The sequence below is a fragment of the Arachis hypogaea genome, chromosome 11 (assembly GCF_003086295.3).
Source record: "Arachis hypogaea cultivar Tifrunner chromosome 11, arahy.Tifrunner.gnm2.J5K5, whole genome shotgun sequence".
NCBI classification, from domain to species: Eukaryota; Viridiplantae; Streptophyta; class Magnoliopsida; order Fabales; family Fabaceae; genus Arachis; species Arachis hypogaea.
In genome coordinates, this window is record NC_092046.1 from 147,065,667 (window position 1) to 147,091,086 (window position 25,420).

Here is a 25,420-nt window from a genome sequence, read left to right on the forward strand (position 1 = left end):
AACCTTCCTTTGGGCCGATTATTGACCGCATAATTAATAGAAAATAAACAAAAGTGTGCAATGCTTATTATTTGGCCAAACAATAAACTTCCTTTGGGCCGATTATTGTTCGCATAAATAATAAGCATTACTTTATTTTTAATTTGTTACCCAAACATGTATTTATTTTCAATATGTATATGTAATTCGGCCAAATATAGACCTTCCTTTGGGCCGACCAATATTCGCATGAATTACATAACACCATATTCCTAATGTTTTAAATAAATCAATTTTCACAAAAGAGGCTACTTTGGCAGCATAATGTTCAATCAATTTATTTTAAAACCAAATCTTTATAAAATTAGTGGGTATAATAATCCAAATTGTTACTAGTTTCTTTATGTAACAATTAAATAATATTTTCTATTATTCAAATATTATTAATATGTATACATAATTTGGCCAAATATAAACCTCCTTTTAGATCAATTAATATTCGCATAAGTTATATATACATAATAATCTTTATATCCTTTACTCAATTAATAGAATAAATCAATTATCATATCAAATAAAAAAAAATAGATACAGTAAAATATATATATGCGCGGGCAATAATATATATACACGCAATCATATTAAACCCACACCAAAAGATTTAATAAAGCCATACATGTATGCACAGTAACACACCCATAGTAAACGTATGTTTATAAAGAATTACAATACAGAATATTTGCATTAAAAAAAAAAAATCCTGTGTTCGTGCCTCGGTACCATGTATATATTTATATAACGCACACATGCATATATATATATATATATATATATATATCTCCATCGAAAGAATGATACAAAAAAAAACTGATATTTTTGATGACTAAATTATGGATGGCTCTGATACCACTTGTTAGAATAAATTAATTTCAATATCCCAGATCATCTATATTGAATCATCAAAAATATATCATATCATAATGCGGAAGCGTATCTGAATTCATAAACATGAATCATACGATCGGAAGAGTTTGGATCTTGTGGTTCTTTCAATCTTCCTCAACCAAAGCCTTCTGTATTCCTAGGAGGCTGAACTGCAACTCTTTTGATGGGGAAAGAGTAACGAAGGCGGCTTTGGTATATTGGGGACCGAAACCCTGTAGGCCTATTTATATTTGAGCATGGCACCCATTAAACCCTTAAGCCCAAATAAAATAGTATCTAAAACCCAAAAGATAATATATCTAAAATCCAAAAAAAGATAATTATCTAAGGAACAAAAATAATATCCGATTTTATTCTCATTTAATTCCAAATCAAAAATAATAATGACTTATTCATTAGTAATAAATGAGATCATCATTATATAAGTCATTTAATTTAAAACAGTATAATTTGTGATTATAATTAATATATGTATTGCCCACAAATAAGTTAGGAAATTAAATAATTTCCTAACACTTCTTTCTTCTCTTTCACCATTTTTCTTCTTTTTTCCTTTTGCACAGCTTTCCTAGCTCACTGGCTTAGATGTCAAATTTTAACATGATGCGATGAGCACGGAGATGGCAAATTTTAACTGGATTTTTGGTTTTCATGTTAATCTAACTATATACATCTTAGTCATGCTAATAGAATTTTTATAATGGATAGCCAATTAATCATTAACAAGCTCCAACACCCTCCCCCACCAAAAATAAAAAATAAAAATAAAAAAGCACCATTTTTCGGATTTTTATTTTTAATATGGAGGGAGGTATGGGGTGATACAGCATTATGGAAAATAGGGGTGCTTTCTTTGCATGTGGTGTTAGGAGGCTGAAATCAGACCGAGAGATTTAGAGCAAGGAATTCGGACGGTCCAATTAGAGGGGAGCTACAGAAAAATATTTTTTTAATAAAAATCGGAGGGTCCGTTTTGATTTAAAAAAAATAAATAAAAAAAAACTAAAAACGGAGGGTCCGTTTTCATTTAAAGGAAAAATTAAAAAAAATAAAAGTGGTAAACGAATGGTCCGTTTTGAGTTTTCAAAAAAAAAAAAACGTAAACGGAGGGTCCAATATCATTTTAAATAGAAAAAAAAAAAAACAAAAACTAATCGGACGGTCCAATTTATGGTCAACAAATTTTTTAACAAAGAACTCGGACCTGTCCCACACATGTTTCTAACACCTGTATACACCATAACCAAACACAACTCACACTCTCCTCCAATATAAAAAAAAAATTAGCCCCATTTTTCAATGCTTTCGTTACTTAGTCGGAAGTTGAACTTGTTTAAGTAGGCAAGTAGAAAAATAGTAGATTATCAAATCCATTCTTGATGATTTAATATGTTTATCATTCCTATAAGCCTTATGTTTTTCAATCACTAACTAGTGTTGAACCAAATAGAAGGAAGTGTTTAGTGTTCATTAAAAATTATAAAAAAAAATTGACGAAATAACTTTATCTTTTAAAATTAATACTCAAAATTTTATATAATATCATTGTTAAAACTTTTCAGATAGAAAAACAATATTACTTGTTACTCCTGGGTAGGACAAATAACCGATTCAATTTTGGAATTTTGGTCCTCTAAAATATGCACATCATAGATAATAAAGTGCAAATCTCACATATTGACTACAAAGTGACAGCAAGATAGATTACACATTAGATTAAAAGCAATATATTAGCCTAAGCCATATAGGGGAGGTACATAGGGAGAATTGGGGATCAAAGCACACACAAAAAGAATAAAAATAAAAAACATGAATATGACTGCTACAGCATGTATCACCGCTCTAGAGTGAAAAAGATGATGAAGCTAATTCCTCAGCTGTCACCGGATTATGCAGCTGCAGTCACAATCAAACGTTCTAGTTAACCAACCTTAAATAACTTACATTCCACAACTATTTCCACATTTTTTTCCCTCTAAAGCTTATTTTAATCAATTTAACTATCATATAATACAAGTTATGTGCAATTTAATTCCAAATCAGTGTACGGAATCTCATTCATGAAGCCAAAAAGGGAGAAACGGAACTTACAGCTTGCGAAAGAGTAAGGCAGTGAAAAGCACGGAAGAGATCATCGTTGTTGGAAGGAGCGAACTCATGGTTCCAATACGTGACGTCACGGAACGTTGCACTGGTTTCCCAACACTCATCACTCTTCTTTGATAAAACAAAACCAGAGAAGCCATGAGGAAGAGGGAGACTAGTACCTTGGAGCAACCTCCCTCTAAAATGGGCTTGCTGTAACGGTAAACCGTCGACCCCAACGCCGGTGAGCTTGGGTTTAAAATAGTCGGAAACGGAGGCGGGGCCATCGTGTTTCACACAGCACGGAACCTGGTGGATGCGACCGCTTAGGTCCTCGGCTTCGTCTTTCTTCAGAACTATGTTAGCAGGGGCTCCTCTTCCTCCTTTCTCCATTCTCTACTGTTGCTTCTCCAATGCCCTTTCAAACCCTAACCTAATCCCAAATTTCTCGATTTCCCAATTTGAAGTCAGCGGGTTTCGCGCCAAATGCATTAAAAGAAAAAGATAAATTAACCAGATATGTTTATTTAAATTAGCATTTTTAGTTATGTAAAAATTCATTATTAGATTCAATGTAACTCGTAAAATTAAATTTGACAACAATGATTAGATTATCAATGACACTGTTTATTTATCAAATACTCATAACACCCGTGTAAATATATAGTTATTATAAATTAATTAGTATTTAAATTACTTTTAAATTAACAAAATAAAAAAAATTGTATTAATTGTTAAAAGAATACTGGTGCTAAAATAATATCAACCATAAAAAATTTAGACGTAGCAAAATTGATAAATTATATGCCATGAAATTCTTTAGAAATTTTGAGTGTCCCTTGCCTTTTTAAGTTTTAACTATATGCTGCTTTACCGTTTTATGTGATCAGGCGTTACACTATTGTATTGATATAAATTATAATATGCTGCCAATTGTATAATCGAAAACCCCGTTCCTTTGCATACAAATGGCTTAACAAAAAGAACATAACGTTGCTGCATATATAACATAAGAAGCATCATATCTAGTCCGTTAAAAAGATTCTCTTCTTCCAAAAACTACACAAAGCTTCCCGTCCAAGAATTCAAGCTACCAATGTGCATAACTCTTCTACGTTATCTTCTGGTCAATATGGCTACTGCTTCCCACTCCAAACTACATATCACATCCTGCATGACAATCAACGAAATTAAGATTTTGATCTTCAACTTGGTCAGTAAAAGGGAACCACCAAAAAATACCATCTGATGATTTAACATACAACAAACAATCTTAGCTGCATCAACTTACAGATGGGTTATGTCGATCAATATCAAAGCCGTTGATGGCACAAGGTTCTGCTAGCAGCTCAATAGGTTCCTCACCTACACATGGTAAGAATACAAAATTAAAGATGCAAGGAAAAAATTTTTAGTGACTAGTGCAATAAAAACAATGCTATACTATAGATATTAGATAGTAATAAATTAGAAGTCCAACTAGCAAGTTGCATTAGTAAAGGACATATATACCTTGCTCAATTATGGCGAGAATTCCATCCTCTGAACAGATCACGGCAGGTAAGATCCGAGTAGATGTCGTGCTTGATTTTATGCATCGATCATATTGAACCTCCCAGACCTCGCTTTCAGATATTGACTGGACTCCAGCTTCAGAGAGTATAATGGGTTGTTGTTGCCACCTAAGATCCCAGGCAAAAACAGTACCTAAGGACCCTCCAGCCTGAGAATATATTGTGATTCCAGAAATGTCAGAAGAAGCTTACAACTAAAGCACTAAGATCTGAGCATCTCCAGACCACAAGAACTCAGGAGTCAGGAACCATTCAACCTGCAGTTGCTATCGCAGAAGCTAAAAACAACTAACACTTTCCACAACTGACAATGTCACCAAATTGGTATTACATGTTGTTTAATCAGTAATCACCCATCCAAGAGATACTAAACGCTGTCCTGGAATAATGTCATAAAGTCTTACAAATGCCATTAAATTTATCCCACATTTATATCTACAAATTTAGCAAAATGCTTCACCATTAGATACCTTTCATATATTTAGGTAGTAGTCTACAACTGAATTCAAAGAAGCACCTGCAAGCACCATAAACTACATATGCAGCACTAAAATCTAATATCAGTCATGCTCCTAACTCTTATCCGGGTATTTAGGATTTAGATGAAGTATCTTGTAAATCATTCAAAAATAAATCAATAAAGAAAGAAAGAACATACCAGGCAAGTGTGCTTTCTGGATGGATGAATATCGATAGAGTGCACTATTCCAGCAGTGAATTTCTGATCCCTGCAACAAAACAACCAACAGCAGCTATCAAATACAAAGAAGTGGCACATATCAATGGTAACAAGAGAACAAGCATAATTGAATTTAACTAATTTCACACAATCTAATCCTCTCCAACACTTCGAACAATTGCAAAGCTCGCCATTTTCCTTACCAGTTAGCCTTAAACTGAGAAACCGGCCCACCGGGCTTCCTCTTGTCCCACCACTGAAGACTGAACCCATAACCACCTGTGGCGAACTCCATCGGCGACGCCCACTTCGCTGCCGTGTACGAAACCAACCCACCACTATCGAACAACCTATCACAGCTCAAATTCGAATTCCCAATACTAACTAAGTTGACCCTCCCATCTTCCCCAACGGTCACGCACTCTACCCCACCGTCCATGAGGTCAACGCACGAGCCCGGCACCGAGTGAAGCCCCTCCTCCTCGGGCATCGACACCTCCGATTCAAACGTTGCATCCGCAGAATCTGAAAACAGAATGTGGAGTGATCCGGCGGCGGTGGAGGCGGCGACGACGGTTTTCTGGAGGAACTGGGAGGCCCTTAGGGAGGAGACGCGGGAAGATGAGGAAAACGAAGAGTGAGGTTGGAGGGACAGTGGGTTAGGGTTTAAGGAGTGGATTTCGATGGAAGAGGAACCGGAATCGGTGTCGAATGCGGCGAGCACCGCGAACCGGTCGAACGTTGATAGCGGCGGAAGCCACCTAACGGCGTCGATGTACTTGTGCTGTGGGAGACGGTGGATTACTGGGCGTTCCGATACCGACATTGCCGTCGCTGCCATTCACAAGGGTTTAGAAGGGTTTTTCACTTTCTCCCAATTCTGAAGATTTTAATTTTGCATAGGGAAAAGGTGGGAAATGGGAATGTATTCTTTTACTGAAATGCCCCTGGAGTTTAAAGTGAATTACCTGGTTGCCCCTGTTTGTTTTCACCTTTTTCTTTGAATTTGTGATGGTCAAGTATTAATTATAGATTGTGGATAAGAGGAGAATATGGTGGTAGTTGCTGGAAGGAGTTTTGGTGTTATCTTCTGCTTCGGTTGTTCTTCTCTTCCTGCGACCAAAAGTCAAAGGAAGTTTGGGACAACAACGTTGGCAAAGAGGGACGAGGTTCAAGAGAACAGCAAGAGTGAAAAGCGATCCTTTTTCTCACTGAAGATTTCAAAATCATTTCTTGCTCGAACTGCTATTGGAGTGTTTGGGTTGGGGTTCATTGATGCTGGGTAACCTTGCATTTTTTTTCTCTGTTACTTCTGAATTCTGAAAGGTTTGTTAAATGCGCGGCTCATTATTAGAATGGTTTCAAATGCTGTTATTCAGGTACAGTGGAGACTGGTCAAGGACTGGAGTGATAACAACACAGAATGAGGAATTGCTTAGGCTTGCAGCTTTTCTAGTAGTTCCCTTGTGTATCTTTCTCATTGTTTCTCTACCCGTTGATTCAGATTCGTATACTTCTTAATTCTGCATGAGTTTAATGTGCATAACTTGTATGTTTAAGTATTTCAACATTTCTTGTTGGGTATGAATTGTTGCTTTAAATGATCTGAAGATTTACCCTTTCCAGTAGGCTATTGATTGGCCTAGTTCAATAGTTTCAGGTTAGTGTGACTGTTTAAGCGTCATAAAATTAAAAAATCGATTGGTTACTAACATTCAATGGTTTCCTGAGGAAAAAACTGTAAACATTTGAATGATCAATCTCTGTTTCTCAATGCGGTTCAATCAATGAGGTGGCTACTGTTATGCAACAGAAGAAGTTTCTTGCCTTCTTGGTGTCTGTTATCATTTTATCACCCTTATCAGGTAAAGTGGTATACAACACTCACCGTCGAGTTAACGAGAAAAGTAGGAACAGAAATGCAGAACAAAGAAGAAAAGAGGAAAGTTAGTGCAGATATGTGTTTGTTACATTATCTCATCAAGGCATGTCATAGCCTAAAATTTTCATGCATATAATCACAAAATATGTGAACATAACCGCTGCCTTGATAATTCTGTCGAGAATTTTTTTGTGCCCACTTTCATATCCTTCTAAATTAAATTAGCCATACTAAGAGATCAAGATTAGTGTCTCATTGTCACGGTCTAATGCATGGTGCTGCTCAGCCAATATATGAAAATCAAATTATTAAGAGTGAACACGAGGCCTAGTACGTTACCAACATTTTGCAATTGCAATGCACAAGAAATATTGAGAAAGAAGTGGTACAATAATGGTACATACAAGATACAACAAGAACGGGTGGTTTCTCTCACAAGTTAACCAACCAGCTAGCCTTTCTACTGATATGTAAGATAGTACTATGACTCATACAACAGGAGACAACCTAATTGTGATTTGCTAAAATGAACAAGTTGGGGATCCCAGTCGAAAATCCAATATAACTAGTGTGGCAACACTATGAGCAAGTGCACCAAGAACAACAAAAACATGAAATATCTTATGGCTTTGCCCTGCAAGATCAAATGCTCCAGGCTTCCATCGCTCTGGTATCCTAGACACATAAAATCCAGCTCCTGTGGCATATAGGACTGCCATGGCAAGCTCATATCCAACCGCAATGTTTATATGTGGATGTCCCCAGTGCAGGGCAAGTGCATGAGCTGCAGGAATTATGCCTGAAAACCCCATGCAGAGGAACAAGGAGGCCCTGAGAGGTCTGAACCGTGGCGAGGAAAATGATGGTGCAAGAAGGGTAATAATGGCTAGGATTCCCAGCACAGATATTGATGTCAAATAGAACAATCTTGCATATGGATTGCATAAGAAAGCATAGTAAATTGGAGCAATGAAGGAACAAACAATCATAAGTGAAATTCCAGCGTAATCTAGACGCCAGAAAAAGAGGCTGAAACTTTCGGAGTGGCAAGCTAGAAGATGGGACAGAGAACTGCAAGCAAGGCACCCCATTCCCCCAGCTAAGAAAACGAACCACGGCCATCGAGGAACTGTTTCTACACCAGATTCTCTCATGTTGAGAAGGATAGATGGATCCTGAACGTGTCTCAAATGCAAATCCTGGAAAACATAAATTAAAAAATATATAAAACAAAAGAAAAAATGATTGAACAGGTATGACTTCATTAGTTATCACATCAAGTTTACTAAATCATTTTTTAATTCATATAAAAATCATTGTTAGTATATGAAAGATACAGAGGACACTATTACACGATTTAAGAATGCACATTAATTTCTTGGCAAGTCCCAAATCATGATCTGCCGTGTATCTGGTCTAAAAATTCGTAAGACTGAAGCTTAATAATATACCAGCCAAAAGGTTGTATGACTGCTGCTTAATAATAATACGATATCCATGAAAATGTAAAAGTAATAACATGAGCTATGATGAACAAGTATGGCAAGATAAACATGCAATGATTGTAACTTATAGTTAGTGAAAGGAATCTACTTGTAATAGATCAAGCTAAGTAAGCACGTAAAAGGAAGTTACATATGCTATGTGATGACACATGAAAACAAATCAAGCGTAGTGCGGTGCTCCTGATTAACAAGAAAACAAACATTTTCAAATATTAATATAAATCTTTTAACAATTTATCCTCCTTTTATTATTATTTTATTATAGATATTTAATTTTTTTGGCATATCTATGCATTATAATAAGATGATGAGAAGATGCCAACAAATGAATTAAAATTAAATAAAAGCTAACCGGAAATGCAACGGTGTCAGAGTGGTTTATCTCCTTCGCCGTCGTCAACAACCCAAACGCCGCCGGTACTCTGGTGGTTCCACCTCAAACATACACGACATCAGATCATCTTGGCATTATTAACACAACACAGCACACACAAGGAAACAAGAAAACGACACCGCATCACCGTCAATAACTTAATAACAGAACAGTCAATACCTGAGCAAATCGCCGAAGCCTAGCTTCGCCGTCGCCGTGGTGCTCATCACGGCCATAGCAGCAAATATCAGAAATCCACCTAAGTGACTGCAGGAAAAAACACGTTGTAACCATTGCACACCAATTGTTTGTAGAAAATGGCGTGAGAGAGAGTCAGAAATCGGAGAGAAGAGTTGTGTGAAGTGCAGCTAACTCACGTCCAAATGTTTAGGGTTTCATTGTGCCATGCGAAGATGCTCCACAAGGCATCCTTCACCGGCCACTCGGAACGGTAATAATCGAGGATGAACTCGCTGTCTCTAAGGTACTCCGGTAGCTCCTCGAACCTCACCAATCGTTTCTGGAACCTCTTCGTTTCCTTCGATCTCGAATCATTTTTTATGCTCTCGACAACTTTTCGGCCGTTCTTGTTGCCGCTCCGGCGGCTGCTGGTCATCTTTGATGGTTTGGTCGCTTGTTTGCTTGCCCGCCGTGTTCGCAATGCCTCGCCGGGAAACTTCACCGGTTCCGTCTCCGGCTATGATTATCGCCCTGTCCAGGCATTCTCGAAAGTTGTATTTAACAATTTATATTTATAGTCAAGACAAGACAACACCATGTGATCCGTTTCATCCATTTTTTTTTTTTATTCTTGGAATAATATATTTAGTTAAAAAATTATATTTTTTAGTAATTTAAAAAGGCATAGTATAAATAGCCAAGTAAGCCATGCTTATCAATACTTTGACAATTGTACAAAATTATTTAGAGTGAAGAATTATTTTTGTCCACAATATTTTAAAATTGTTTTAATGTTATCTGTTATTAGTGATATCTTAATAGAATCGATAGTATTATAATATTAAAATGAGAAAAACTTTTAGTAATTTTAGTTATTATTTAACTAGTATAAATATTAAATTATTTTTAACACACAAATTTTATTAATTTATGTGTATAAATTTTAAAAAATGTAAGTATAAATTATATTGATTCATATGTATAAAATATTGATAAATATATACAATATATATATTTTTTGTGTATAAAATATCTATAAATATGAATGCAAATTATTATTAACAAAATATTAACTAAAAATAATAATATTTACTAACTATATAGTATTGCTTTTAAAACAATTTTAAAATATTAAAAACTTGATTAAAAAAAAATTTAATATTAGAAACAAGTTTAGGATCCTAAATATTAGGGGATAAAAACGTTATTTTACTCTAAAATTTTGTTAATAATTTTTTGGACAAAGTTATCATTTACCATACTATATTAACAATCTAAATAAATTTAGTATCATAAAATTTATTTTAGTCCCTATTTTAATATAAGTTCTTACCCATATTCTTATAATTATTAACAATCCAATAAAGTAAGAATTTAATTTTGATGTATTGTAAGTATAAAATCGTTTTACACATACATTCAATTACATAAACGTCACATTAACAAAAATAACTATCTTTTACATTGACTGCGTGAATAGTCATCTAAGAGAATAATTATGATTGCACGAATATATAAAACATTTTACATTGTCAGTGTATTAAAATTAAACTCATAAAGTAATATCTTATAACTTATTTTATTATGTATTTTAAAATAATTACAAATATTTTATTTTTTAATTATATTAATTTTATTTATCATTTATTTTAATCAAATATATTAATGTAACCTTTTAATTTGGGATTAACTTATATTTATATTAGTATCATTTTCTGTAAAAAAATAATTATTAGACCAACAAATAAATATATTAGACTAAAAAACTTTTTTAAAATACCAAAATATAAAAAAAAAATATTAAAAAATCTCAAACAAAAAATAGTAAAATATAAAATAATAAAAACAAATACAATAAAAATTTATCCAATATTTAGATGTATTATTTTCAAATTTTTTTAAAATACTAAATTTTTTTACCTACTTTTTTAATTTATTTCTTTATCTTAGTCCAAGATATTAACTATATATTGTGTAGTAAGCATATAAATTTATTCATTCTTTAATTAATAATGGCTATATCCTTTTAAATGTCTTTTGTTAAAATATTTGAGTTTAACACAAAACCAAGATAATATTCAACTAAAAGAACTACTATATTAGAATAACTGAAGTGATCATTGAATAATTATAAGCTTTTTTTTAAATTCTACCATTTTCCACAATGATGATAGATTTATAGGTTCAAAGTAATTTACAATATTTTTTTCTTTTTCAAGATAGATAATAAAAATTTTACTACAAAAAGATAGGTTATAATTTGTATTTACCATTTATACATAAACACCATTATATATAATAATTACTCATGATCCCTACAAAAAAAGAAGATAATACAAGAAAATGAGTAAAAGATGCACAACAGCTTCATCAATGTTATTTCATTAGTCAGTCTCTCAAAATTAAAAATAAAATTAAGCAAAGAATACAATTTAAACATTGAGAAGACTCAATACATAAAGAATTAGAATAAATTAACTTGTTTTGAGATAAAAATAAAAAAATTTATAATAAAAAATTATAAAAACTTAAATAAATAGAAACAAAATAAAATAAATAGAAAAGATAAACTACAATAACGAATAATAATATCTTATAAGTTATAAAAAAATAAAAAAGTATAAAGAATACATCATCAAAGAAAAAAAAGTATTACTGAATAAAAAAGTATTTGGTAAAAAAATAAGATCATCTTTTAGCATATATGATTTTTACCGTGAATAAATTATGTGTAATACAAAAATAGGTAAAACAAAAAAAAAAAGAAAGAATAAAATTATTTTTTTAATAAATTGAATAAATATTTACAACCATATAATTATTAGTGGACACATAACTATTAGACAATAAATTACAAAAAAAATGTTATTAACTAGAAATATTAGATTTGACATTAAAATAACACACACATATATATATATATAAACAATGAATAAAATTTGAAATTTAAAATCAAAATATTTAAAATCAAAGAAGAAAATAAAAAAAAAACTTTTGGTAAATAACAACTCAAATATTAACATGACAATAAATGAAATAAAATAATATATAGTTGAATTAATTAAATTAAATAATTCATATAATAAATTTAGTATGATTTTTTTACTCGATAAAGTAAGTTAAATTAATAAAAAATATTTTATAAATATGTCATGTAAAAATTATAATATTTTAAAAATTATTGATCAAAATATATAAGACAAAAAATTAATATAAATTAAAATTAATTTAATTTATTTATTCCAATCAGATCAAATAATTAATATAATTAATTAGCTATAATTAATGTGCAGTGGTCAAAATAAATAATTAATTATAACAGTTTAAAATCATTAATCAAAATATATAAGACAAAAAATTAATATAAATTAAAATAAAATTAATTCATTTATTTTATTCAAATAAAATAATTAATGTAATTGAATAATTATCTATCATAAAAAATTAATATTATAAAAGAATGGATTATAATTTATTTTAAAGTTAAAAATAAAATTTATTTAAATTAAACATTAAGAAAGTTTGATATATCAAAGACAAAAAAATATAATTTATATTTTATTATATATGTAGTATTTTTTTTTTATGAAAGTTTATCTACTAATTATTTTATAAGCATAAATAAAAATCTTGAATTTATAATACAATTCATTGAATTGAGTTAAAATTTATTTTTATTTTACCTGATTTAATAATTATTCTAAGAATAATACATTGTTTTTATTTAAATAATTTTATCCTATTTATATCTTTAATATTTTAAAATTGGTTTAACGTTATCTTACTTTCATAACAGAACAATACTAAAATAATTTATAAACGTTAGAGATTTAAATTGAATAATTTAATATTATGAATAATTTTATGATTTTTTCCAAATGCGAAAACAAAAACAATATTTTAATTTATTATTTATATTTAACATAACTTCTCGATATATTATTATATTATATCTTCTTAATTTCATATAGTTTACAAAAGGAATATAATAGTCCGTTCTTTCATTCAGGTTTATTATGTAGAGATTTATTTAATCCTTATTTTTTAGGCCAATTCTACTATTGGTCCGCCATTGTCCGGCAAATGTTGTGGCAAAGTGATATGAAATGTGAGTTTTATTTAAGTTATAGAAGCTAATTTTTTTTTCTTTCTTTGTGAATGTGCCGGGCTAACAAAAAAAATTAATAATAAGAATTATTACAAAAACACTATGAATAATAATAATAATAATAATAATAATAATAATAATAATAATAATAATAATTTCAAACGTTTTTTCACCGTTTTCTCAAATTTTTTTCAAATAAGCTTTTGATACGGTCAAATTATTTTCATTAGGTATATTTTATTTTTTATATTATTCAGTTAGTGTGAGTAGTAAAAAATATTATATTTTTATTATTGAGTATTCAATTTCTTACGTTAAATATAATTAAAAGTCTATATGTTTAATTTTAAATATTCTATTGTTATTGTTGACATAACAGAAACTTTTTTGTATTTTTTAAATTAAAATATTTGGTTGGTATTATTAATAAATATATTGAGTTGTTAAGTTTATATTGTTGTTGTTGCTGATATTAATAAGAACAATTTTATTTTTACAGATAATAATAATTAAAATATTTTGGTCTATTTAATATTATGATTTTATAAATAATAATAATAATAATAATAATAATAATAATATCATATTTGATCTTTAAAAGATTAAGGTCATGTTTAATGCTATAACATTCGTTAATAATAATAATAATAATAATAATAATAATAATAATAATAATAATAATAATATTATTATTATTATTATTATTATTATTATTATTATTATTATTATTGTTTTAATATTACAATGTTTTAATATTATAGTTTTAATAATAATAAACAATAAGAATGTTCCTAGTTTTACTAAAATTGAATATAATAGTAATTCTTAAGCTTATTTTTTTTTGTTGAATAAAAAACTCTCATATTTTTAATTTATTATTTTTGTTGTTCTATTTATTATCATGATAAGTCCCATAAAATTTTGAAGCTAACACCATTTTTTATTCAAAAAATGAGTTCAAGAATTATTATTATATGCAAAGCTAACTCTAATTAATAAACTACAGTCTTATCTACATTTTATATCACTTTGCAAATGCTACAGCAGCTGTCAGACAAGAGAGAACCAACATTTTACGTGTTTTTTTTTTCTTTTCTCTAACACATTTCAGCAGGTAAAAAAAAAATCACTTTTTTCACTGTAGCATTACCCTATCTTTTATTGGTCAGTATCTTTGTGTGCATATCTATATCTTGAGTGGACATAAATACAACAAATCCTATGTTAGGAAACTAGTGAATTAAGAGTTAGGACACCAAATCAATAAATTCGTTAGAAAATTATATTTAGCAAATCAATTATGATATATATGTCACCAAAAAATTTTTATGAAATATATAAAAAAAATCATCAACAATCAAATCTGTAGCCAGATTTTAGTCTTTTAGTTACTTATAGTTACTGTATTTAGTATTAATGAGTTAAATAACTGCATTAGTTAAGAGAGTTATAAAGTAGTTAGTTAACTTGAGTTAGTTAGTTAGATTGTAATTTGTGACTGATGATTGAACTAACACCTTGTATAAATATTTAACATCACAGTAATAGAAAACACTTTTGTCATTCTAACTAATGCTATCTCTGAATCTCTCTCTTGTATAGTGTAACCCCACTTTTACCTCTGATTCTGCAATTAGAACAGGAATTTTTTCATGATGCGGTAAATGTAGAGATTGCAAAAAAGAGTGTAATCACCTTGTGCAAGAACTTGATCGCAGGGAGGTTCGTGTGAATTAGTGTTTGCATGAGTTTGTTCATTAATGGAAACAAACATGCAAGAAGGAGGGGCAAATCCAGAAACTCAATCTTTCTTAGCAATTGAATTTCGAAAATTCACAAGAATAATAGTGCAATTTAATGCTATGCAAGCTAAATTTTTCTCCAGTGTTAGTCCATTATAAGATCCATTCTACCTTCATCCTAGCGAAGCTCCTGGAATTTTACTTACAGATCTTCCATTAACCAATTCGAACTACCATTCGTGGTCTAGATCAATGAAGAATTCACTGAAATCGAAGAACAAACTCAAGTTCATCGATGGAACCCTAATCAAACCAGAGGAGGACAATCCTTTGTTCGAAGCTTAGGATCGATGCAACAATTTTGTTTTGTCTTGCTTATATGGATCACTCGGTTCTGAGATTTTGCAAAGTGTGCTCTAGTGCGACAACACTATGAACCAGGGAGACTTTTTCAGAATTGCAGATCTTGAAGAAGAAATTTTTGCTATGAAACAAGGTGAGCTCACGATCACTTATTACATGAAATTGAAGAGTGTTTGGGAAGAATTAGAAGAATTTAGACCTATACCTTTATGTTCTTGCTTGATCGAATGTAAATGTGGTCAGAATCTTGATATGATTAGAGAGCATAGAGAACAATCTCATGTAATACGCTTTCTTAGAGAATTAAATGATTAATATACAAATGTTCGTTTACAAATTATGCTTGTAAAACCCCTACCAGATGTTAGCACAATCACTACCACATTTTTTATCTATTGCAACATATTTTAAGACAACACTTTAAAAAAATTGCTTAAAATAAAAATAGACAACACTTTATACTAATTGCTAGTAAATAGAGCTATTACAACATATTTTTAACCAATATATTATAAGTGATGTCTTAGATAAATTAAAAGACACTTAATAAGCGTTGTCCTATCAAATATATAAAGACAATTATTATAAAATCAATAGGTTACATTTTATAAGTGTTGTCTTTAAATTTATTTTAAACTTCGTCTCGTAAGTGTTGCCTAAAATTTTTAATACCTCTCTCAGAAATAAAACTTACAATTGGTATAGCTCTGCTTCCCAATTTCCAGTTTTCCATCGATTTTGAAATAAAAACGAATCCAACTTAATAGAAATATTTCTCAAACGAGAACGAGCAAGGAAAGGGGCCAGATTTAGGGTTCTACATTGTGCTGGAAAAAGTGAGCACGGCGATGGGGAGAGACACGGAGAGTGACGAAGAGAACGAGAGAAAGGGAGATCCGCCATCGAAGGAGGAAGAAGAGAAAGATGGAGAAGGCGACAATGGAGAGAGAAGTCGCCACCGCCGCTTCTTGCACCTCTAGGGCTATATCTGCCTTGCGCTGCTGTTGCCGGATCTGCCGCTGCTGTAATCCCTCTTCTCTGCCTTGCGCGGCCGTCTTTGGTCGTCGTCGGCTCGTTAATGCCTCACATCCTCGCTGCTCTGCTTGAGCCGTCTCTGCTGTAATCCTCACTGCTCGCTGCAATCATGTCTCAGGTTAGGGTTTTTTTTCTCCTCCGTAATCTTAGGAAGCTAATTCTATTCTCAGATTGAGGAAATTGAGTAATGTGTCAAGGATGTATATATATAATGCTATGCTTTGAGGTTCGAGGCCTAAACATGTTCAGAAACAACTGTATGTACTGTGTATTTTTCCTTTTCTTTTTATTTTCACTTTCATCATCATGATGTGCATCTTTTCTGAGTTTCTTGTGCTGAATTTTCAGTGTTTTTCCCTAGCTTGTGGTTAGTACGGGCAACCGCAGAAGATTTCAGAGTTGCTGATGCTCCTGCCAAGGTTTTCTTTCTTCTGATAGAAAACAATGAGGAGATTCTTCCATTTTGCACACAGATTCTTCAGTTCCAGGCTCAGTGGTATTAATTTCTTAAATTCAAGCTAAGTGATATATATATATATATATAGTGGTCTAATTTTTTTGGCAATTAACTTAATTAAACATAACTTGCATAAAAAATGTATTGCTTTTGTAATGCCTAATTAGAATCTCCTGAATAGATTCCCAACTGGCCATGTGGTGTGCAATACTTAAATCCTTCAAATAAATTCTCCCCCCCCCCCCCCCAAACAACATCAGCAAGAGCCATTAGACCTCGCTGAAATTAATCATAATCTGTTAGAAAATACTATCTAATGTAGAAGAAAATGTGAAGAAGCTTAGTATAATTTTGGAATGCTTAGTATAAGAAAAAAATGTTGTAGATGTTTGTGTTTCGAATGCTTTGTAGCTACTCTCAGCCCTTTGTCTCTTATATGCACTTCCCATGATCTAATGTGCATGATCGTTACTGTGTTTGCCAGGAGGCTGAGCTTAATGATAGAAAAATTGGAAAGCTATGCAAGTATGCTTCTAAGAATCCATTAAGAATTCCTAAGGTAATATTATTCTTTGTCACTGCCATGTTCAATTGTATAATGTAATCATGACGAATTATGGCAGTTTAGCTAGCTATTCTCTTTAGTCTTTAATAGTTGTTAGTCTTGATATTTAATATGCTAATGTAGTTTTATTTTTTTTTAGTTTGCCAAATGTTTTGAACCAGTCTCAGACAGCCAATTTTTGCTGTACTATAAAGCTTTGGTTCATTTGATTTTGATTGTTTGATTTGCCACTTCATTCTATTTCAAATAATCAGAATATGTAATAATATGCAAGTGATACTCCTATTTTGCAGGCCACTATATGCCAGTAGTTTATTAGCGATAATTCGGACTCTTCTAGAACAGTCTCGAACAGATGAAATCAGGATATTAGGCTGCAACACTCTTGTTGATTTTATAGAATGCCAGGTATTTGGTTATTAAACCTTTCTTAGGGTTAACATCACTGTATGATTGGTTTCCGTGGATACTCTGCAGCGATATGCAATCCCTTTGAAAAGTATCTGTGTGGAAGTTAATTTTGGTGGTAAAAGTGGGTACCCCTTAGCTCAAAAAGAAAAACCAGAGTTCTTTCTATAGATATTGCATGTTTTAGCCTTGTATATTTGCTTTCTTTTCTAAAATGAACAATTTTTGTATCTCTGACTTTGAGTTAAAAATAGACAGATGGTACGTACGTGTTCAACTTAGAGGGTTTTATACTTAAACTATGCCAATTAGCTCAAGAAGTGGGCGAAGATGAACGAGCTCTGCATCTACGTTCAGCAGGACTACAAGCTCTATCCTATATGGTACTGCTCCTTGCTTTGGTTCTTCCTTTGCTTCTGGAAATTGCTTAATTCTTGTTCCATTCCCATAATTCAATATATTTAGGACTGTTCTTCATAAAATACACACAAGAAAATTTATGATTCTTCTATCACTGCTGGTCATCACTGCTGGTCACTGTTCCGCAGGTACCTATGATTCTGCCTCTTTCTTTTTCTTTTTCTTTTTCGCACTTTAAATCCTAATTTTAATAATGTTGATGTTGCTATTATAGCTTTTTGGTGATATTTCATCGCCATCGCCATGCTCGATTATCAGTGCTTGCGTTTCTGCTCGCGCTTTGAGCTTCTCTATTTTGAGATTCTCATGTTCGATCATTACTGCTCGCCCTTCATCTCTGATTTCTTCCAATTTGTCGGCGTTCTTCTGCTAGTATTCACCATTGGCAGTCACTATTCTGCAGGTATTGATGATTCTACCTCTGTTTTTCTTTTCTATTTTAGCACTTTTTTGGTTTTGAATCCTAATTTTTGGTTATATGAAACTTATGCACGTTAGTTTTGAGGTAGCTACTCTCACGGTGCGTAGCTACAAATTAAAAGTAATTGGTTCTACTCTCACTGTGTTTATTTGGATTGAAATCTCTCTGTAGAATTTAATATTGAACGTTATTGTGTAAATTTAAGGGTTTGGTCAGATTTTGTGATTATGAAATGTGGAGTTGTGAACTTTAACTTCAGCATTTTAGTATTCTTTCTTATTTGGTAAATTGAACTTTTACTCTTGGTTAACTTGCAATGTTCCCTTAGCAATTGTTGTATGAGTTCTATTATATAAACTTGTTTATTGGATCATAATGATATAACTGCATATTTTATAGCCTAATTCTATATGTATTTACGATTATCATCCTGAAATTAAAGTAATTTTGGTTTAGCTAGCTAGGTCCACTGATAAATACTTCATGATCTAAATTGATAGCTTATTTAATTATTATCCTTTTAGATATTTCATGTTCTAAGACCATATAACAAACACAAATTGGATTACAAGTCTCATAAATGTTTATTTCTCTGCCGTTGTTGTTGCCTTTTTGCCTCTTAACTACTGCTCTATGTTTGTTGCCATCTTTGCCTCTGTGCTTGTTGCTGTAGTCCTCCAGGTAGGCTGTCGTTCCTCAATATGTTAATTTATGTCCTGAGTTTGTCGCCAGTCCCTGTTTTAGTGTCTTTTGTCTCATATAAGATAATTAAAGTGTTCATACTATTAATTTATGCCCCGAGTTTGTCTCTATCCCCTGTGCTTGGTGTTTGGCTTTTGTTTTTCTCTTGAAGGAGATTGATAAAAAAAATATTTGTGGATCTTTGGTGAACACTAAGTGCAAATTGTGTGTATATAACAAATTGTTGCGTCATAACCTCGTAAGATATTTCTATGGGTTGATTCTTCCTGATATTCTTTCTCACTCATTATGCATTTAGATGTGATTATATCCACATTTGACTATGGTAGTGGCTCTATTAGTGCCTATGATACCGGTGCCTAATTAGTAATTAATAATATGAATATCTGAATTTGGTTAACACTTGGGTCAAGTCATTACAATTTGTCTTTCCTCTTTTAATTCAAACTTAATGTGCTTTATTGTATGATATTGATTTACAAACCATGGCTATAAATTCTGCGATTCTTTACAATCTTATCCACGAAACAATTTAGAACGGCATTTAGATACTTGTTTGCCTTCTTGTTGGCTTTATGCCTCTCACACCCTCCTCATTCTGTTTTTGTTGCACAAAATTTGCCATACAAAGCTGTGAATCTAGGAAATTGGTTGCTTGCTGAGGGATGGATGAAACCTTCTCTCTTTGATGGAAATGCCAACAAAGATCTCTTGTTATGATTCTTTCTTTATCAGGGTCCACTTCATTTGCAAATTTAATAGGACTCCTTATGATTTCAGGATGGAACTCAAGTGCAGCTAATGCCACTAAGTTCCAGAAATATCTCGCCGCAGAAAATGGAGGAGGAGCTGATCTTGTTGCCAACTGTACTTCAGCTTCAGCTTCAGGTTGGGAAACATTCAAGGTACGTTGCTATATATGAAAGAATTCCATTTAGATCCATTTTTTGATGCTTTAGGACTTTCGGTTGCGTAAACCAAAACTATCTTGTGCTTTTTTGCAGCTATGGAGGGTTAGTGACACATCCTTCAATTTTAGAGTGTTTAACAAGCAATTTCTTGGGATGGAAAATCAAGGTAGTGGAAGGTTCAATCGGAGACATCAATGACGAGAATGGTTCCAAAGATGCCCATCGTATTTAGCTTTTTTTCCTTTTAAGTACATTTATTTTTTTAAGGGTCTTTTATTTAATTAATTTGCCATATTTTGTTAAGGGTCTTCTTGATGAATGAATATTGAAAATGATTTTCATTTTCCATCCGTTTAAAGTAGAAAAGAAAAGATTATGGATTAGGGTAGTAGCTCACCAACTTGCATTGAGAGGTGTGGCAGATTGCAAGTCGTTGAGTGACACCACCCACCTAATAACAGCATTATTGAAGCCCCACCTTCTAATAGAAGAACTCTAGATACCTTTGGCCAGAGAACTTCAATATACCGTGGCGTAACAAGGTTTCAATTTCATTATTTTGTGTTTAATTAATTTGAAAATTCCTGCCTTGTATATTCCAATATATTAATTGATAAAAGAAATAAATAAATAGACATAAATGGACTGGAAGATATAAAGGTCATCTTTGGGATAATAGCTACAGAAGGGAAGGACAATCAAGAAAAGGTAGCCAAGGTGTGTGTCTACTATTTTATTTTATTTTACTTTATTTTTACATTCAATCAAGGTTTTTATGACTTTTCTCTTGTGATTTTCATGAATGCAATGCAACTTCTCTCTCCCTTCAGTGTATTTGGGTAAGAGTCTCTCTTTGATTCCTTCCTGTTATTATGTGTTTAGGGAGACTCTAGTTTATTTAATTGGTATGCATATATATATGTAGGTGGATATGATAAAGAAGATAAAGCAGCTAGGCTTATGATTTGGCTGTATTGAAGTATTGGGGGACATCCACTACTACCAACTTTCCTGTAATTTACTCTATGTAACTTGATGCTTCACTTCAATCAATTAATTCTATATATAGTTCTGTATCTATCACTGTTTTTACAGATCAGCAACTATGAGAAGGAATTGGATGAAATAAAACACATGACAAGACAAGAATTTGTAGTCGCCATAAGAAGGTTGTACTAGTGCAGTGAATATTCTTGAGTAGAATATTATTCAAACTCAGTTAATGTCATGAAATTTTTATTATAATTTTTCATTTTTAATGATAAGTTGCTTATTTTTTGTTGTGTATTATTTGCAGATTTAGTATATGGGACAAGTCAAGCATGGATATAAAATATGCAAGTAGATTGACATCTTGTTGATAAATATTAATTACTATTTTGTTATGACAATTATTGTTAGACAAGAATTTTATTATTTGTTGAGAATTATTGATGAATATATATTTAAAATACTAATTGAACTTTTTAATATCTATTTTAATTAGAATTTTATTATTAGTTATTTTGTCTCTTTTATAATTTTTTTCTATTGTGCACAAATTTATTTATTAATTAAAATAATTACACATGTATGAACAAAAAATTTTATTGTAAATTTTATTTTTTTTTGTATTTTTGTTACAAAAGTAATTTTTATTTTTATCAAAAAGGCAACCATTTTATTAGTTGCATATTTTGAATATTAGACAACACTTGTATGGTTGTATATCCAAAAGAAAAAGCAACACTTGTATAGGTTGCATATTCAAAAGAAAAAGCAACACTTGTATAGGTTGCATATCCAAAAGAAAAGGCAATGCTTTTAAAGGTTGCATATTCAAAACTAATAAGCAACACTTCAAAGGATTGCAAATTCAAACTTATAAGCAACGCGTAAAAGGGTTGCATTTTATGGTAAATAGACAACACTTTTTAGTAGTGGTCAAAATATAAGAGAAAAGATAACACTGAAAAAGTGTTGTCTCAAACACACATTTGAAGTGTTGTTGTTTTCCAACCAAAGGCAACACTTACCAAGTGTTGCTCTCAAAAGCGTTGCTTTTGAAACAAAAAAGTGTTGCCTTGATCTAAGGCAACGGCTGCATATGCAACGCCGCCCAAAAACGTTGTCTTAGGTCTAAAAGTGTTGCCATAGATCAAAAGCAACATTTTGTCAGCCTTTAGGCAACACTTTTTAAATGTTGCATCAACCTGAAAATGTTGTAGTGAATATTTTTTTCATTACTCCAACAAGAAAGGCAAATGACGTACTTGATAGAGTCGGGATTCAGATTAATGGTAAATGCTATTAAAGCGGTGAATGCAAATGCACTTAGTAACAGTGTAGTAGCTAATGCAAATGCCTTTGGGATTTATCAAGGAGGAAGCAATTACAATAAAGGTAGAGGTAGGGGACGTGGTGGTAAAGGCAGAAAAAATGATAGAGGAACTCCTAAGTTGTGTTCCCATTGTATTTGTGGGCACTTGGTTGGCACATGTTATCGCACACATGGCTTCCCACCATATATGCATAGAAATCAATTCCAAATCAACAGTAATTCATTGAACTCAATTAACTCCATTATAGCTGTGAGTTATGATGAATGCAGCACTGAACCTTTGGTTCAAAAGGAAGAAAATATCAGTCTTGATAGCTTATTTTCAGACAAGCAGAAGGAAGCACTTATTGCCTTAATTCAACAGCAATGTAGTGACCCTCCGAGTAATGAAAAATTGGCATCTGTACTTGCACCATCTGTAGGTACCTTCTATCTCTTATCAATTTCCAACCATTTTTTAACTAGTCATAATTGGATTTTGGATACAGGAGCTAGCGCTCATGTATCATTCCCACTCAATTTCTTTCAATCTATAAAACACATCAAGCTTGTTCAAATAATCATGCCCAATGGTTATCAAACCGTCACAACAATAAGTGGGACTTTTCAGCAAGCTTTTACTTGACTAATGTACTCTATGTTCCATCTTTTAAGTATATTCTAATTTATGTTTCTAAAGCAACTAAAGCATTTTCTTGTTCTTTTTCATTTAATGCACATAATTGTGAGATTCAGAAGTCACTTACCTCAAAGATGATTGGAACTGCTAATCAAAAGGGAGGATTGCATACAATGAGGGAAGCAGCCATACAAACAAGTCTTCCAGCTACAACAGAGGTTGATGCATCAAAACTCATACATCAAGCACACACAAACAACATTACTCATTCATTAGATGCAATTTTATGGCATCATAGATTAGGACATATCTTATGTAATAAGATGAAACAGATGCACAAATCATATCCATTCATTACATATCACGCCACTAATGTACTTTGTTCTCCATGTCATTATGCTAAACAAAAACGAATACCATTTAACGATAGTACTACTGAATCTCTAAATTTGTTTGATCTTATAAATATGGATATTTGGGCCCCAATTGCTATGCCTTCTATCTCTGGACATAGGTATTTTCTAACAATTATTGAGGACAAAAGCAAATTCACATGGTTATTTTTCATGCAACACAAATCTGAAGTTAGGAAAATAGTAGAGGATTTTGTTCAGTTGATTGAAACGCAACATCATAAAACAATTAAGAGCATTCGCTCAGATAATGGTAAAGAATTCTTGATGCCTTCTTTTTGGAATCAGAAAGGGATTTTACACCAAACCAGTTGTGTGGAAACACCACGGCAGAGTAGAGTGCTGGAGACAAGACATCAAGAAATCTTAAACATGGCAAGAGCTCTCAACTTTAACTCTAATATACTTACTTGTTTTTGGCATTCTGTTGTGGCCCATGCCACTCATATTCTAAATCGGGTACCTCACATCAAAGCGAAAGCCTCTATCCCTTATGAAATGTTTTATCAAAAATTGCCTGAAATTAACCATTTCAAAATCGTTGGCAATATGGTTTATGCATCTACTTTAGTGTCTCATAGGAAGAAGATTGACTCTTGAGCTCGAAAATGTGTCTTTTTAAGCTTTAAACGATGAACTAAAGGATACATTTTTTAGATACTAGAGTAGAGAGATTTTCATTTCTAGAAATACAATGTTTTATGAGCACAGCTTCTCTTTTAAACATTTTACAGGGCCATATTTTTCAATGAAACTCCAAACTCACCCTCTAACTCATGTCCAGACATATTTGATCATGACATTGCTTCCAATGGTTCCACTACTACTCATACAAATGTTTTGGATAATATGGCTTTGCTTGCTGCACTTTTTCAATTAAGTAGCACTCATGATTTCTATCCTAATCATTCATCACACAACAACCATTTTTCCTCACTAAATTCTGATACGAATTTAACCACACATTTGCATCAACCCTCACCACTGCACACAAGCACACATCAGATATCAACCCCTTCTGCAGCCAATTCAGCCTTGTCAACAGCACAACTTGAATTAAGAAGATCAACAAGACAATGATCTCGACCAGCCTATCTCGATACCTTTCATTGTATGTAGCTTACGACATCAAATCAGCAACGCTCAACCATCATCAATAAAAAATATTCTCTCTCCAATTATGTGTGTTTGGATTCCCTATCTTCAAGCCACAGGGCTCTTTCAGTTGCGATCACACAAAACACTAAACCTAGAAGTTATAAGGAGGTAATCACTCCAAGTTGTTGGTGGCAAGCAATAAGTGATGAACTGAAAGCTCTTGAAGATAATAAGACATGGACACAGACCTCTCTTCCTCAAGGAGAGAAGACAATCGGTTGTAAATGAATTTTTAAAACCAAATTCACATCCAATGGTGATATTGAAAAACATAAAGCCCGAATGGTGGCAAAGGGTTTCACTCCGACAGCTAGCTTTGATTACTTCGACACGTTCAGTCATATGATCAAACTCACCACATTACGAGTCTTATTGACCATTGTTGCAGCTCAAAATTGGTTTGTGCACCAGCTGGACATCAACACCGTGTTTCTCCATGACGATTTCTCTGAGAAAGTTTACAGGAAACCACCTTTAGGCCTTCGAGTCCCTGCTGGTTTTGTGTGCAAGTTGTAGTGCTCCTTTTATGGACTGAAGCAAGCCAGTTGCCTGTGACACTAGAAGTTATGTTGTGTT

General features: G+C 32.1%; 5 protein-coding genes across 11 annotated transcripts; 2 read left to right on the forward strand and 3 right to left on the reverse strand.

The window, feature by feature from the left end:
* Window positions 1-2,521: 2,521 nt before the first annotated feature.
* LOC112723467 (uncharacterized) lies at window positions 2,522-3,505 on the reverse strand. The gene is made up of 2 exons (XM_025774854.2): window positions 3,016-3,505; window positions 2,522-2,820 (listed from the first exon to the last, which is right to left on the reverse strand). The coding sequence occupies exons 1-2, from the start codon at window positions 3,400-3,402 to the stop codon at window positions 2,767-2,769; spliced, it is 441 nt and encodes a 146-aa protein (XP_025630639.1). The 5' UTR covers window positions 3,403-3,505; the 3' UTR covers window positions 2,522-2,766.
* Window positions 3,506-3,885: 380 nt separating this feature from the next.
* On the reverse strand, window positions 3,886-6,296 carry LOC112723469 (nuclear pore complex protein NUP43). Its single transcript, XM_025774856.3, has 5 exons — window positions 5,466-6,296; window positions 5,242-5,311; window positions 4,522-4,732; window positions 4,301-4,374; window positions 3,886-4,179 (listed from the first exon to the last, which is right to left on the reverse strand). Exons 1-5 carry the CDS (start codon window positions 6,101-6,103, stop codon window positions 4,126-4,128), a joined length of 1,047 nt encoding a protein of 348 aa, XP_025630641.1. The 5' UTR covers window positions 6,104-6,296; the 3' UTR covers window positions 3,886-4,125.
* An 18-nt stretch (window positions 6,297-6,314) lies between these two features.
* On the forward strand, window positions 6,315-6,885 carry LOC112723470 (uncharacterized). The gene is made up of 2 exons (XM_025774857.2): window positions 6,315-6,544; window positions 6,642-6,885. The coding sequence occupies exons 1-2, from the start codon at window positions 6,315-6,317 to the stop codon at window positions 6,781-6,783; spliced, it is 372 nt and encodes a 123-aa protein (XP_025630642.1). The 3' UTR covers window positions 6,784-6,885.
* Window positions 6,886-7,479: 594 nt separating this feature from the next.
* Window positions 7,480-9,818, reverse strand: LOC112723468 (heptahelical transmembrane protein 2). Its single transcript, XM_025774855.3, has 4 exons — window positions 9,400-9,818; window positions 9,203-9,289; window positions 9,002-9,071; window positions 7,480-8,343 (listed from the first exon to the last, which is right to left on the reverse strand). The coding sequence occupies exons 1-4, from the start codon at window positions 9,636-9,638 to the stop codon at window positions 7,666-7,668; spliced, it is 1,074 nt and encodes a 357-aa protein (XP_025630640.1). The 5' UTR covers window positions 9,639-9,818; the 3' UTR covers window positions 7,480-7,665.
* Window positions 9,819-16,028: 6,210 nt separating this feature from the next.
* LOC112723471 (uncharacterized) lies at window positions 16,029-21,833 on the forward strand. Of its 7 annotated transcripts, none has more exons than XM_072207989.1 (13): window positions 16,029-16,568; window positions 16,799-16,946; window positions 17,392-17,466; window positions 17,766-17,880; window positions 18,135-18,263; window positions 18,346-18,428; window positions 18,515-18,703; window positions 20,204-20,328; window positions 20,428-20,876; window positions 20,969-21,055; window positions 21,260-21,347; window positions 21,430-21,503; window positions 21,632-21,833. In XM_072207989.1, exons 7-9 carry the CDS (start codon window positions 18,544-18,546, stop codon window positions 20,530-20,532), a joined length of 390 nt encoding a protein of 129 aa, XP_072064090.1. In that variant the 5' UTR covers window positions 16,029-16,568; window positions 16,799-16,946; window positions 17,392-17,466; window positions 17,766-17,880; window positions 18,135-18,263; window positions 18,346-18,428; window positions 18,515-18,543; the 3' UTR covers window positions 20,533-20,876; window positions 20,969-21,055; window positions 21,260-21,347; window positions 21,430-21,503; window positions 21,632-21,833. The 7 variants fall into 7 exon arrangements, with proteins under 7 accessions (XP_072064090.1, XP_072064091.1, XP_072064092.1 ...); XM_072207990.1 differs by having other exon boundaries at window positions 18,139-18,263; XM_072207991.1 differs by having other exon boundaries at window positions 16,812-16,946.
* The last annotated feature ends 3,587 nt before the right edge of the window (window positions 21,834-25,420 follow it).

Excerpts from the sequence above, each read along its gene's own strand:
- LOC112723469 (XM_025774856.3), bottom strand. The coding sequence starts at position 6,103 with ATGGCAGCGACGGCAATGTCGGTATCGGAACGCCCAGTAATCCACCGT. Across the intron at positions 4,733-5,241 it reads CCAGAAAGCACACTTGCCTG|GCTGGAGGGTCCTTAGGTAC; the intron begins GTATGTTCTTTC and ends ATATATTCTCAG. Across the intron at positions 4,375-4,521 it reads TCTCGCCATAATTGAGCAAG|GTGAGGAACCTATTGAGCTG; the intron begins GTATATATGTCC and ends TACCATGTGTAG.
- LOC112723470 (XM_025774857.2), top strand. The coding sequence starts at position 6,315 with ATGGTGGTAGTTGCTGGAAGGAGTTTTGGTGTTATCTTCTGCTTCGGT. Across the intron at positions 6,545-6,641 it reads TTGGGGTTCATTGATGCTGG|GTACAGTGGAGACTGGTCAA; the intron begins GTAACCTTGCAT and ends GCTGTTATTCAG.
- LOC112723471 (XM_072207986.1), top strand. The coding sequence starts at position 18,544 with ATGCTCGATTATCAGTGCTTGCGTTTCTGCTCGCGCTTTGAGCTTCTC. Across the intron at positions 20,329-20,427 it reads CAGGTTGGGAAACATTCAAG|CTATGGAGGGTTAGTGACAC; the intron begins GTACGTTGCTAT and ends GCTTTTTTGCAG. Across the intron at positions 20,501-20,756 it reads TCTTGGGATGGAAAATCAAG|ATTGCAAGTCGTTGAGTGAC; the intron begins GTAGTGGAAGGT and ends GAGGTGTGGCAG.
- LOC112723468 (XM_025774855.3), bottom strand. The coding sequence starts at position 9,638 with ATGACCAGCAGCCGCCGGAGCGGCAACAAGAACGGCCGAAAAGTTGTC. Across the intron at positions 9,072-9,202 it reads GGCTTCGGCGATTTGCTCAG|AGTACCGGCGGCGTTTGGGT; the intron begins GTATTGACTGTT and ends TGGAACCACCAG. Across the intron at positions 8,344-9,001 it reads CTGACACCGTTGCATTTCCG|GATTTGCATTTGAGACACGT; the intron begins GTTAGCTTTTAT and ends TATGTTTTCCAG.
- LOC112723467 (XM_025774854.2), bottom strand. The coding sequence starts at position 3,402 with ATGGAGAAAGGAGGAAGAGGAGCCCCTGCTAACATAGTTCTGAAGAAA. Across the intron at positions 2,821-3,015 it reads GCCTTACTCTTTCGCAAGCT|CTGCATAATCCGGTGACAGC; the intron begins GTAAGTTCCGTT and ends TTGTGACTGCAG.